General features: G+C 40.1%; 1 protein-coding gene across 1 annotated transcript in view; it reads right to left on the minus strand.

Moving 5' to 3' along the window:
* Positions 1–513: 513 nt before the first annotated feature.
* Positions 514–14,067, minus strand: part of TMOD2 (tropomodulin 2) — a 46,608-nt gene continuing 33,054 nt past the window's right edge. The window contains exons 8-10 of the mRNA XM_079913751.1: positions 8,236–8,379; positions 2,603–2,747; positions 514–678 (exon numbers count right to left, since the gene is read on the minus strand). Of these exons, the coding sequence (XP_079769877.1) occupies positions 644–678; positions 2,603–2,747; positions 8,236–8,379 (324 nt within the window). The 3' untranslated portion in view covers positions 514–643. The remainder of the gene's footprint in view (positions 679–2,602; positions 2,748–8,235; positions 8,380–14,067) is intronic.

A 14,067-nucleotide genomic window follows, 5' to 3' on the forward strand; every position in this document is an offset into this window, starting at 1 on the left:
GGTGAAAGAGTATTTCATACCTATTTGCTAAAGCTATGCTTACGTATCTTAATGCTGTCTTCTTTTTATGAAGATGACACCACTGATCTTCAACCAGTAGGGCATGTGCATTTAGTGATTTTTCTGGAACTAAGGGAGAATTTGTGTTAAGTTGGTCACATTTTTTCACCCAGTGAAAGATTGGCAATACTAACTTCGTATGTGGTCAGCAGAACACTTCTGATGTATTTAGCCTAACTCAAAGCTATGCATGTAAACAGAGATAGGCCTCTATCTTAATCACAGTTACAAACACATTTATATACTAAGTTCCTTTCCTTTAAAAAAAAAAAGTTCATGTAAGAAAGCAAGACCACCCAATATGAAAGTCACTAAACCATTTTCAATTGTCACCCACTAAAATCTGCATAAGTCCATTGGTGCAAGTTGCCAGAGGTGCCCATGAGCAAATAAAACAATCATATATGTTTAAAAATCCAAGACAAATACGTAGTGCTAAAAAAGAATAACAATTAAATTATTAGTTGTGTGGTTAACGGAAATGAACAACCTTTGATAAAATGGTCCCAATGGAGAAGGAGAAGAGCTTTTGTTTTGAAATTGCCACCATGGTGAAATTGCCACTTCCTCTTGTTGTGGAAGTTTATCTTCGGTCTCCTTCAACTCGCTTTTTACGAACTAGGTGAGAAAGAAAGGTTTAAAAAGACAAAATGAAGGCATATTCCTTGAACTTCAGACAAACAACAATAATCACACAGAATAGCAATCTCACACATTTGAGAACACAGTTATCAAAAATTTCAACATTTAATTACCCGTGGCAATAAATGGAAATGACAGACTAGTCCAGGGCCTTTTGTAATTTACTTTCAAATAAAGCTAAGTCTGATAGTTGGGGACTTGAATGTTAGAGCTCTCCCATTTCTATGGAGTAGAAGGTCCAGAACAAACCCACGAAACAGTGAACTTCTAAATATTTTCATGTTTACTTATCCACAACACATCTTCTCAGCTTCTGTGTAACTCAGTCACCAACTGGCTATAACTAACTCCCCAGGATGACACATTCACAATTCTGACTTTGGATTGAAAACCAAGAGGAGCTGCAAACAGAAATTTAAAGTTTCTAAATCTGTTTTAAATGGAAACTTCGAAGTATCAACCTCCAAGGAAGGTAGGATTCAGATGGCTAGCAAACTCAAGAGATTAAGCGTCCTTTAATCTGGTACTTAGTATCAAAGAAGCTGCCCTGACTGCCTTCCCAGTTTCTGCAACCCTCTTCTTCCCCCTTTCACCTCCCCACCTGCAGGCTCTTCTGGTGGATAGGAAGAGGGCTGCTCCAATCTTCCTGGATTTGGCAAAAAAAAAAAAAGGTGCCCTGGCTATGGCCGTGCCTCAACTTCCCACTTTAAATAGCCCAGCCTGCTCCTGCTCGGCTGCAGAAAATTCAACAAAAGCTGTTGTCCACAGCTGCCGCTCCTGGCCTCAGGACTGCCTCTCCATTTCCTTCAGACCTCTTGTTTTGCCTTTTTTCTTTGCTCTCCGTGTTGTTCAGATGAGGACCCATGTGTTTTCCCAGGAATCTTCCAACTGCTGCTCTAATCATTCCCCAAAGCCCTGTTTGCTGGGCTGCCCCCTGAGCCTCACTCTTTGCACCTTGGAGGCAAGCATTGTCATATGCCTGGCCAGCCTCTGGGTGCCATACACTGCACCTTTGCTGGGCCTCAGGGTCTTGGGCAGCAAACTGGACACTAACATGTACCTGCCCCCTTCCGGTTCTAACCCTTAACTTCCATCTTGTCCACCATCTGAACCCTCTCCATGGCCAGCACTATACTTGGTGGGACACCTTGTCCAGTTTCCCTGTCCAAGGTCTGGCATTCTGTCCCTGAACCTCAAACTGGGGACTGAGCTCTGTTATTGGTAGACTGCTTGCCAACTGGACTATCTGCACCTGGATGGTCTTGCTCCACACTGCTTCAGGTGGCTGGGACGTCCCCAGAACAAGCCTTCCCAATCAGTCCCATTCTTCTTTGCTGTGGTCGACCAGGACATGCCCCACCTCATTCTAACAGAAGTCCTCAGCAAAGAGTGGGTAGCAGGAAAGATTCAACAGAGGCTAACTGAAAAAGCTACTTCTGAGCTTAACCTTTAAAAAACATAGCTCTGTTAGGTCATTTCACATGTAAATCACCAATAACCATATTTAAACCCAAGTACAAAAGCACAGTCAGGAGTCAAACATAAGTGAATTAGGAATTTCCATGTCACTGTGTCCATCTTGTGGTGTAGATAACAGAGGGTGATTACATGTAAGAAGTAAGTAAAGGAGAAGTAAATGCACAAAGGAAATCAAGCAAAAATCAAAGCCTGTCTGGAAAAAAAAAGAACAAACAGTTCCTCTTGAAAGAATGCTACAACAAAACTTAAACACTGTGAAGATGATGAGGATTCCTATGACCATGTAATAATGTGCTTCTGATGAAGGGCTGACACCAAAGGCCAGTGGAAAGGTATCTGTGAGATGTTATATCTGAAGTGGAGAAATGAATGGTCATCCTGCTCTTCTAATTGCTAACAGCACATATTGTGGCTGCATTACCCAGGTCATTATTCTTTGTGATGGCGGCTGCCACTCTTGTTCGTGGTCCTTGCTTGGTAAACTGATATCCAAACTTGAGGATCCTTGAATTCTCCTCGAGCATCTGGGCAATTTCCATCTCTACGGCTGTTCCCAACTGCTGTCTCTGATTGCACGTGTGGACACATACAGAGAATGGCCAAGAAGGAAGAGGAAACAGTTACTCGCATGGGAAAGATGCATGGCTATTTGTTGGACAAAAAGGCAAAAGTCTCAAATTGAAAGGGACAAAATCACTTGATTTTCTCTCATACAGTTATTTGAGACCTGTTCCTTGTGGAGAAGCAAAATCTAACAGACAGCTGAATCTGCTGGCATGTTAAACTGAAAAGACTAAGCAAATTATTTATGAAGGAAAAGGCAATTCCAGATGTAAAATTAAAGCAAAACTAATACTTGGTGTTTCCAATTACCCCAGTATCTGCTGTTTGAACAAAGGGTATTATTTTTTAATAGTGACACTGTCTTATAGCAATCAATTCAATTACAGAATTTTCTACTCTGGGGTCCATATCCAAAAATAACTGAAGATGGGCCATTCTCTCCCAACAGTCTCACTAGGAGATCCTCAAGAGGCTTTATTAAAGTGGTTTGAACTGTAGCTAGTTGAATTATCGAACACTGAAGGGGTTATTGGACTACAGGAAAATCCCCTAAGTTTTTTGAGTTGGTGGAAAGAGGTTTTTGTCTGTTTGCTTTTTAAGTTGAGACATAGAATAATAATTTAAAAAGTAGAGTTAAAAAATGGGGCATGTACATTTAGGATTTTACAGTTAAATTTAAGGAACATAGTATATTGTTTCATACTATATTCATTAATTTTTTTAGAAAGTATAAAGAAAAGACAAACAGAAAAAGTATATAAAATATAAAAGCTCCCTTTCCCCAGTATTCCCACTCCCCATACAGAAAGCCAGTTCGGCATGTAGTCTTTGAAACATTTTCTGTGCATTCATACGTCTACATGATCACATGTACATCTACGCTTTTTTTCACATAAATGGGTCACACTAGCATATTGTTCTGAAACATGTTTTTATTCTTCATTTAACATTAAGAACATCTTTTCATGTAGGTAAGTATGTTTCCCTCATCCTTGTAAACAATTGTGCAGCACTGTATTGTAGTAAGTGATCATAATTTATTTAGCTTTGCTCTACTGACTGCTACATTCCTTTCCATTCTTATTCCAAACTATGCTATGGTGAACTTCCCTTGCACACAAAGTATGTCCTGGGGCATTTCTGCCAGTGTGCCTGTAGGGCAAATTATAGCTGGGCCCAAGAGGAAGCATGTTTCAAATTTTGATAAATTACTGACTTACCCTCAAAGGTTGTGACAATTTTTACTCCTGCTGATAGTGTTGGAGAGCTAGTGTTCCCTACTTTAGCCAACATGGGATATTATGAATCTTTTTCACCTTTTTCAATCTAAGGGGTAAAAATTTATTTCACTTGTATTTATTTAATTAATTTGCATTTCTCAAATTATGACTAAGAACAATTAATTTTCTTTTGCATTTGTATTTCTTTGTTTGGAAACTACCAACCTCTATCATTTGTATATTTTTCTACCAGCTTGTGGTCCCTGTTTTTAAAATTTATATATTAGGAAATTAGCCCTTTGTCAAACATGCTAAAAAGACTTTGCTCAGTTTGTCTTTTGACTTTCTGATTAAGACCTTTTTTCATTTTCATACAGTCAAATTTATTAGTCTCTTAGATTTTATGTCCTGTTGAGGAAGCCTCTCTACTTCTCATTTCTTCCATTTGTTTTATGATTTCTTTTATTTTAGTATTTAAATCTTCATTTTACCTGGAATGAATTCTAGTAGAAGAATTAAGATACAGCCCCAACCTAATTTTGTTCCAAAATGCTAGTGAGTCACAACATTGTAAATCAACTATTCGCCAATAGAAATTTTAAAAAAAATGCTAGTGAGTAGACCCACCATCTTTTACTTCATTCTTTCCCCGCTGAGTTGAAATACTACCTTGCTGCAAAATTCTCAGGTGTACCTGGGTGTGTTTCTGGACCCTATAGCTTTGCCAAGTCTATGTCTGTGCCTGAATCATGCAATTTTGATTAAATATATTAAATATATATATACACACACCTTTTAAATATATTAAAATGTGTAATACATTAAAAGATATATTTAAATACATATATTTTAAATTTGGGAAATTTAAGTATTGGGCAGATGAAGAAGAAAAGTTAATGGAGGCATTTTTGTGTTCTAGGCAAGTTCTAAGGTTTAACTCTGTTCCTCTTCTTTCTTTTCATCCAGCAACCTGTCAAACGAGTCTCTCCCCAAGAAATGAACAAAATGTGACATTTCAAGTCAGAAAATAACAATTCTGGGTATCCAAAGTATAGAGGTTACTGTTCTCAGCAGTGTAGGGCCATGGGAGCGAGAGGCAGCAAAAAGGTAAGTGATACTGACCTCAAAGTTTCATGAGCAACTTTAGTTCATGACACACTTTCAAACAACAGGGCTGTATTAGAGATTGAGACTTGAGCTAAGGTCGGGGCTGCCATAGTTATGGCTTACGCCCCCGGGGTGGGCCAAAGGTGCTATCCAAGGGCAGAAGGAGCTCAAGATGGATGTAGCTGACTGAAGGGGATGACATAACACCCCTCTATTTCCCCTCACAAATCTTAGGCATTTGGAGTCTTAGATTTGCGTAATATACAGCTTGAGCATGCTGTGGTGATAAAAGGATATAAGAGCCAAAGAAAATTATATTGGGAGGAGGGCATATAAAAGAAGGGGAGAAAGTAATATAGCATGGAGCATCTTTCTTTCTTAGCCTGAGTCTTTTTTTTTTTTTGATTTGAGATCTTTTGTGTTGTATAAACCCAGGGCAACAAATGGGCACCAAAATTTCTTATAATTTGGATGTTTCTCTTTTTAATTTTAGGTCACTAAATACAAAGAAAAAGAAACAAAAGTTAAGCACATAGTCCTTCAGATCACCTTTTTTGTGACCTTTTTTCTCTACTCAAATTTATTTAGCAGTTACCCATTTCATTAATATGCATCACTGATTGCTCTTCTCACAGGGGCACCTGATTAAATCATCACTTGTTTACCTGGAGCTTAGTTATGGCAGCTCATGCCAGTGCTGGATTCTCAGCAGGCCTTCATTTTGGTGCAGCTGCCTGCTGCAATGATGCTAAATTGGTCTCAGCTGCTGGCCCTTCCGGAGGAAACTGTCTTAGAGATTATTTTATTTCAAACCCTTCACTGTACAGATAAGGAAACTGAGGTCTACTTCTAACAGTCTACGAGTCAATGAAGAAAATATGGATGGAAGAGAAGTTTTGAGTCTGAATTTCCTTTATTGGAATAAAGCAAATAATTTTTCCAGTTGCTTTAGAACTTAACACTCTTTCTTATCATAAGTAAAGAGAAGCCATTTCAGAGGCATATTGCGAGTTGAAAAATTACACAAATCCACCCCTAGATGACTGAGGACGGGAGATGAGGTTTGATCCTTCAGAGGGATTCAAGAGGGCAGATTTTATATTTCAGGGTCTTCTTCACATGCATTCTAAAAAGCTACTCTATTCTAAATTTTCAGGACTTCAGCTCATTTAATAGGTATAAGGTTGCTAGATTTAGTAAATAAAAATACAGGACACACAACTAAATTTGAATTTCAATAAATAACAAATAATTTTTTAGTATAAGTATGTCACAAATGTTTCATGGGACATACTTGTACTAAAAATAATTCACTGTTTATCTGAAATTCAAATTTAACTGTATTTTATCTGGCAACCCTAACTAGGTAGTATCTTACAAGGAACTGGTAACAAATTACCTGGAACATTATTTCAGATATGGGGTTTCACAATGGCCTGAACCAACACAGAAAGTTAAACATACTTTGGAATGAGGTATCCAATTCTGTCTTAGCACTCCCGGAAATATTTACGAAGAGTCCTCATAACTTCCTCCTGACACTAGCCTATTTGATATATATCCCTGAGCTATCACTTCTTTTCACTCACTTAATATTTCCCTCTCTTGTTTTCCTACTCTCCCACTCCCTAATTTACTAGCAGCTGGACACATTAGGATACACAGGAGCAAGCTTCCTAAGTGTGTACAGCCACATGTGCACATTCCCAGGGATTCACTCCACATCTCTGCAAGGGAAAGCTATTTTGATAATGCATCCCTTCTAGGGAGGGTGAGAGTGAGGGAGTACCTGTCTCCTGGTGGGATTCCCCTGCTCCCCCGGCAACAAGGCTCAGGAGGAGTCTAGGGACAGAGGACCTGCACTGAAACAGCCCACTTGTTCTGGTTAGAAAAAAAAAAGGAGAGTAGAGGGCTTCCCTGGTGGCGCAATGGTTGAGAGTCCGCCTGCCGATGCAGGGGACACGGGTTCGTGCCCCAGTCCGGGAAGATCCCACATGCCGCAGAGCGGCTGGGCTCGTGAGCCATGGCTGCTGAGCCTGCGCGTCCGGAGCCTGTGCTCCGCAATGGGAGAGGCCACAACAGTGAGAGGCCCGCGTACTGCAGGAAAAAAAAAAAAAAAAAAAAAAAAAGGAGAGTAGAACTATTCATGTGATCTTCTGGGGGTCTCCAGGCTTAGGCAATAGTCTTGGGTGGGACCCTGGGGCTTCATTACATCTTGGAGGGTCTAGACCAGGGATTTTCCTAGACATGCAGGGGTCACTCACTTCCCCTACTGCCCGTCCCGTCACCCCACAGGAGAATGCTCACAGCACAAGTCTCCTTGCTTTCTCCTCTTTCTGGTCCATTCCAAGGCCCTTTATTCCAACTATACAGTGTCTAGACCTCGCAGATTCACTGAATCCCACTGCAGACACGTCCCTGTAGCCAAAGGGGAAGGGCACAGCATCATGCTGAGAACTGAGAGTTGCTGTCTGAGAGCAGCAACCAGCTGAAACCAGTAGAGCGACTACAGCAACACTGTAGGCTGATGCTGGGAAAAAGAGGTCTTCGGGGTTACAGGAGGGGGTGGCTCCAGGGAAAAGCGGCTTGCTTTGGTTGTTGGTGGGACCTGGAGCAATGCTGCAGCAGAGCCGGGATTGTGATCACACTGTGCATGTGTCCTACTACTCTAAGCCAGGCCATCTACTAGAACCCCGAGTCCCTGAAACAAGGCTCTGTGTCCAGCACCAGACAGCAGGAGCTTGGCTCTGGCAGCCTCCAACCAAGGACAAGGAGTCTGTTTCTGGGTGTGGCCATTCTGCTTTTCTCATAGTCCCAGTGAGAGGCAAGAGCAAGGCTGGGGCAGGACTGCGCTGAAGTTTCTGCTAAGAGGCAAGGATGATGAAGGCTGAACAAAGCAGCTGTCAACACCTCTGCCCCCATCTCCTCTTTTTCCTCCTCTGGTTCCTGACTAGCGCAGGGCTGGGGAGAGCTTTCTGTCTCAGGCTTCCCCACTGTGCACCGTTTAATTATTAACATGCTCTCCCACACACCCTCCACACGCCGGAAGCTGTCAAAATTTACCAGAAAGCCAGAATATCAAGTTAAGTCACAGAACTTTGTCTTTTAACTCCCTCCATTGTGGTATTCCTCCCTTTCACATGTACCCTGTGCATTAACTCACCTGGTTGTCGATCTTGATCTCTGTCAAGGTGTCATTTTCTTTGAGTGCCTCTACAAGGGCCAGGATCCCAGTACCAGTGATAAAATTGGATTCTATGTTTAGACTTTTCAAGGTCTTATTTACTTTTAGCATATCTGCAAAAGCCTTATTATGTGAAAAAGAAAATAACCATTAGGGTTTCTGAAGATTTATTTACTAAGCTTCCCACTCCCACATTAAATACATATTTTTTACAGTACTTAAAGAAAACCTTAGTTAAATCATACTTTCACCTCCAAGTAACAAAGATAATAATTAAAAAATGCAATAAAGATAGTTCAGTTCAGCAGTCCAGGCTTATGAATTTCACATACATGCAATACTAAAAAAAAAAGGATACTGACATAGAATTAACAACTTTGTTTTATTAAGTAAGGACATTAAAAAAAAACTCACTACCATCTGTTATCACTGTCAATTTTTTTTTGAGAAAAGGCATTTTAACATTAGGAAAAGTGTAGAAAGGACATCATCTCAGAATTATTTCATTTTTTCCCTTTTACTATGAATGGATAAAAAATTTTTATCATTGACTAGCATTTGGGCACTACTTCAGGTGGTCACAAATCAGGATTTTTCAAAGATAACTTTTGGAACAAAATCAACACTCAGAGTGGTAGAACCGCTGAAGACTCGTCCCAGTTCAAGACAGCAGACTGCACACATGAACCTGTCTGCTCCCTTTATTCCCAAAGTTTCCCACTGTCATGAAGAAAAGATATAATTTTTAAGTGGCTGGAACTCTCACAGTGCAAGAAAACAAAAAAAGAGGGCCATTATCTTGAAGAATTGCTAAAACACAGAAAACAGAAAGATTGGTGGAGAAATTAGCATAAAATTGCCTGAGATGCCAGAGGTAAGAGCTGATTAGGGCGCCTCATTAAAGAGCTGCCTTAGGAACAGGTGGATCAGCTAGAGCAGGTGGTGAGCACACCATCCCTCCCTGTCGCTTCCCTGAAAAAGAGCAACTGCCTGCATAACCATCAGTGAGATATCTCCCAGGAAGAGGTTCTAGTGAAGGTGCTAGGTCCCAAGAGAGATGCAGTGCAGAAACTGAGGCACCTCCAGATCTTCCACCAGATACTGTGTCGGAGAAGGGAGAGGAGAGGCGGCCATTGCCCAGGAAGGAAATATACTGAAATGTATCCCTTGCACAGTGAAGCCCTACAACCTGGAGCACTTGCAGAGTACTACCTGGTCGCCTGCCAGCTTCTCATGCACACACTGCAGAGAAGTCCACCTATCAATTCACCTGCCTGCTTATAAAAGCACTCACTCATTCATTCATTCATTCAACCAGAAAAGACTATTTATCAGGCTTCTACTGTGTGCAAGCAGTAGAGAAAACAAAAATCCCTGTTCTAGGGAGCTTATAGCTGAGTAGGAGGGGCAGAGTCAGTAATTAATAAATAAAATATATGGCCTGTCAGTTGGTAACAAATAGAGAAACATAAAGGGGCTTCCCTTATAAAGGAGAGAGCTGTTGGTGAACCAGATTGACATAACAGGAGAGGAAATAGTCCTAGTTTACACAAATCCGTTTTGTTCTCTAACTGAAAATATGACCAGGCACCCAATGATTACTAGACATATTAGGAAAACCAACACCATGAAAGAGAAAAGCCAAGTTGACCAAAAAGGAGAACATGCCATACAGGGAACAGAGATTATTCAGAAAACATAAATATGTAAAACTTCTAATTGCTATAGTCTCTCTCCACCCTGCCCTACTTCAAAAAAAAAAGAAAAGAAAAAGGAGAAAAAAAAACATTGTAGCCATAAAATAAATAAATGGGGCTTCCCTGGTAGCGCAGTGGTTGAGAGTCCGTCTGCCGATGCAGGGGACACGGGTTCGTGCCCCGGTCCGGGAAGATCCCACATGCCGCGGAGCGGCTAGGCCCGTGAGCCATGGCCGCTGAGCCTGCGCGTCCGGAGCCTGCGCTCCGCAACAGGAGAGGCCAAAACAGTGAGAGGCCCGCATACCGCAAAATAAGTAAATAAAAATAAATAAATAAATACTGGCTATTACATATATTTTAAAACAGAGGACAACAAATAAGAAAAACTTTTGAAAATCTGTACTACATTGAAATGTTAAAAAGCAATGGGCATTTAGAATTATAAAACGATCATGGCTGAAGAGCAAGTTGGTGATCTAGAATACGGAACTGAGGATGTTTTAAAAAATGTAGAGTAAAAGACAAAGAGAAAATACAAGAGAAATGTTAGGAGGTGCGGAGGGACAGATCCAGAAGCTCAACATTCATCTTATTGGAGTTTCAGAAGGACCATTAAAAAAAAAAGACAACAGCAAGGAAGAAACTATAAAATAATAGGGAAAAATTTCCCAGAGTTGAAGAAAGCTTCAAGTTTTTATCTGAAAGAACCTGCTGGATGCTCAGCAGACTAAATAAAAGACTATGTGGGCACATACAGATGAAATTTCAGAACTCCAGGAGAAAAGAGAGTCCTAAAAATTTTTCGCAAGAAGAATTTACTCACAAAGGAACAAGAATCAGGCTGCCATTAGTCACCAGATTTTAAGACCCATGAGAACAGAGATTCATATATTTATACAGCCAGATAATTGTAAATGCTGGTGATGTTTTAATGTTTTTGGAGTCAATCTATATACATAACAGAATATAATGACATAAAATGTATAAAGCTCAAATGCGTAAAATGATAGAATAACTACAATTCAGAGGTAGAAAGGAAGGAGGAATAGAAGGTAGAGTGGGTACAGAACTGCCCTCATCTTTTCTAATGGAGAATCAAAAATTGTCTAAGATAATTGATCAAAAATATAAGTGCAGGGCTTCCCTGGTGGCACAGTGGTTGAGAGTCCGCCGGCCGATGCAGGGGACACCGGTTCGTGCCCCGGTCCGGGAAGATCCCACATGCTGCGGAGCGGCTGGGCCCGTGAGCCATGGCCGCTGGGCCTGCGCGTCCGGAGCCTGTGCTCCGCAATGGGAGAGGCCACAACAGTGAGAGGCCAGCGTACCAAAAAATAAAAAATAAATAAGTGCATGTATATTAGTGCTTTTCTACCCTGGTTGCATATTAGAATGACCTGGAAGCTTTAAAAAATGTAGCAGTGCTTGGGCCCCACCCCAGAAGAATTAAATCAGAATCTCAGGCTGTGGCCTGGACAGTTGCTTTTTTTGTTTGCTTTGTTTTTTGTTATGGAAGTGTAGTTGATTTATAACTGCATTTTTGAAAAGCTCTCCAGGTAACTAATGTTCAGCAAGGATTGAAAACCACTTTAATTAAAGTCATACAATGAGAAGAATGAAAAATAAACTGCTAACAGTGATTGCTCTGGGGAGTAGAACGAGGAACTTCTGAACTATTTTAACTGCTTTTATGGCAGAAAAGACAAGAAGAAGGAATCCAACTTGGGACAAGAACAGGGTTTCCAACCTCGGGTCTACTGACATGAAGCTGGATAATCCTTTGTTGTGGGAGGTTGTCCCGTGTATCGTAGGAGGTTTAGCAGTCTCTGAGACCCACGAAATGCCAACAGTACCCCTCCCAGTCATGACAACCCAAAATATCTCCAGACACTGCCAAATGTTCCTAGAGGGCACAATCACCCTGAGTTGACAATCACTGGACTAGAAGAACAATCCTGTGTATTAGTCAAGCAGCTGCTTGAACTACCAGGAAGCTCAAGGATTTGGACTGATGCTATTGTACACCATGTAAATTAAAGTGCATTTATTCAGTGCTAGGTCTTTAGTTAGAATTAAGTGTATGCATTTTAATTAGAGCCCCAGAAGGGAATGCATCAAGCCTTTCCTTATGGACGCTGCAAGCTTTGGGATTTACTTCTATTACTAGAATAACAAAATGTCAGAGCAATTAGGCCTTTGTAAAAAAGTTGCAGGACCTCCTGGCAAGTAGCCACGATCCTGCCAATTTCTTTTAAACTTGAGAAAACACTTTTCACATACTGAACAAAACAGGGAAGAGAGATCCAGCCAAACATAACCCCGGGCTGTACGCCCAGGTTCACCACAGTTCAGCAAATATTTGAGCATCTACTACATGTGCTGGGGATAATAACATTAGTAAAACGAAGACTAGATTTCTTAAAGGTTACATAAATAATTAGAGTAGAAATACATTTTTAAAGAGAAGGTTTTGCTTTCAGCACTTTATAGAATTGCCCGGAAAAGCAGTTTCATGCACTGTCCAAACCTGTACTATTCCAGTGGTAGCCACAGGACACAGGTGGCTATGAAGCCCTTAAATAGCACCTGTTCTGAATCAAGATGTGCTTGAATTTTAAATGTTTTTAAACGTAAAACATGCATTGGATTTCAAAGATGTAGTATGGAAAAAATACTGTAAAAGACCTCATTACATCTTCACATTTTGAAATGATGATATTTTGGATATGGTGGTTTGAATAAAATACATTATTAAGTTTAATTTCACCATTTTTTTTTAATGTGGTTACTGGAAAATTTAGTTACACATGTGGCTTACATTTGTGGTTCTCATTTTATTCCTATTGGACAGTGCTGTCCGAAACTTCTGATTTTTATGTGGCATACCTGTTAATAATATGTAATAGCATTTTTTTTACATATTTGGGCCTTTTCTCTACATTGGCATTCATTACTATGGCAAGTTTCATTAATACTCCCTGCTATAGGTGTGGTTATATGGAAGTGCTTGGAGCATGGCAAACTGAATTTGATTACAGGTCACTTAAGTTTGCTTCCTGGCTTGGCCACATGCTGTGTAATCTTAAATTACTCAAACTCTGAGCCTTAGTTGCCACATCTGTAAAATGGGGATAATGTCATCTCACATACACATAGCTGGCCTACATTCACAATAATCCCACAAGTACTTTGTTGAATCTGTTTCTGAACCTTACATAGAAAAGTCTTGAAGTTCTTGCTTTAATGCTGATTTGTAATTCTCAACAGCAAGTTGTTCAGCCATAATAACAGTCTGAATATCTCTGTTGCCTGTGGGGTAATCAACCAAATTACAACCTATAGAAAAGTTCTTTCCTGACTATAGCATAGCTGAAAGGGGAACCACCTGGGGTCAGCCAGGTGAGGGCTGGACCATGTGAAGCCATCCAGGCATAAGGCTGAAGGAGGCTTTTCTTTTCACACCCTCAAGGATAACAGTTTTTCCTTGAAGTTGTATGGTTTGCTTGTCACATGACATACATACAATACATAGTTGTTGGATTAAAAACAGTAACAAAGAGATTATTATATTTGAAATTTATTTAGTCCATTTAGCAAGTTATCTATTTGACTTAGAGTAGAAGTGAGACTGCTTACTAGTAGTGCTGACAATGAACTATACACTATTTGCATCCCTGCCATTTTACTGTAAATAATATATTAAACAGAAATGACAAATCATTTCTTTATTTATCCCTTTAGTTACTTACTTACAAAATGTATTGTGAATATTTTTGCTTTATTGAAAACAAACCTACTAAAGGGCAGAGATTATACACAAAATCATACACAGATAAGAACCCTTAAATTGCTAACTTCACCTTACCAATAATCTAGCTCTGCTTTTTCTATTTTAATGATAGGTTTCAAATTCAAAACTGCTTTCAACCTACAAATTTAGATATGTAAGAATTACTGGTGAAAACATCAGTTCTGTAGCTTAGCCCCTCTTTTACATGAGTGCTTAATTCAAATTTGCTGTAGTCATCATGGAAATATTGTCTAATGCTGAGAGGTTGGAGGGCAGGTTCATTCATTCATTTAACAAGTATTTTTCAAATATCTACTCTGTGCCAAC

Source organism: Stenella coeruleoalba (assembly GCF_951394435.1).
Source record: "Stenella coeruleoalba genome assembly, chromosome: 2".
Classification (NCBI taxonomy): Eukaryota; Metazoa; Chordata; class Mammalia; order Artiodactyla; family Delphinidae; genus Stenella; species Stenella coeruleoalba.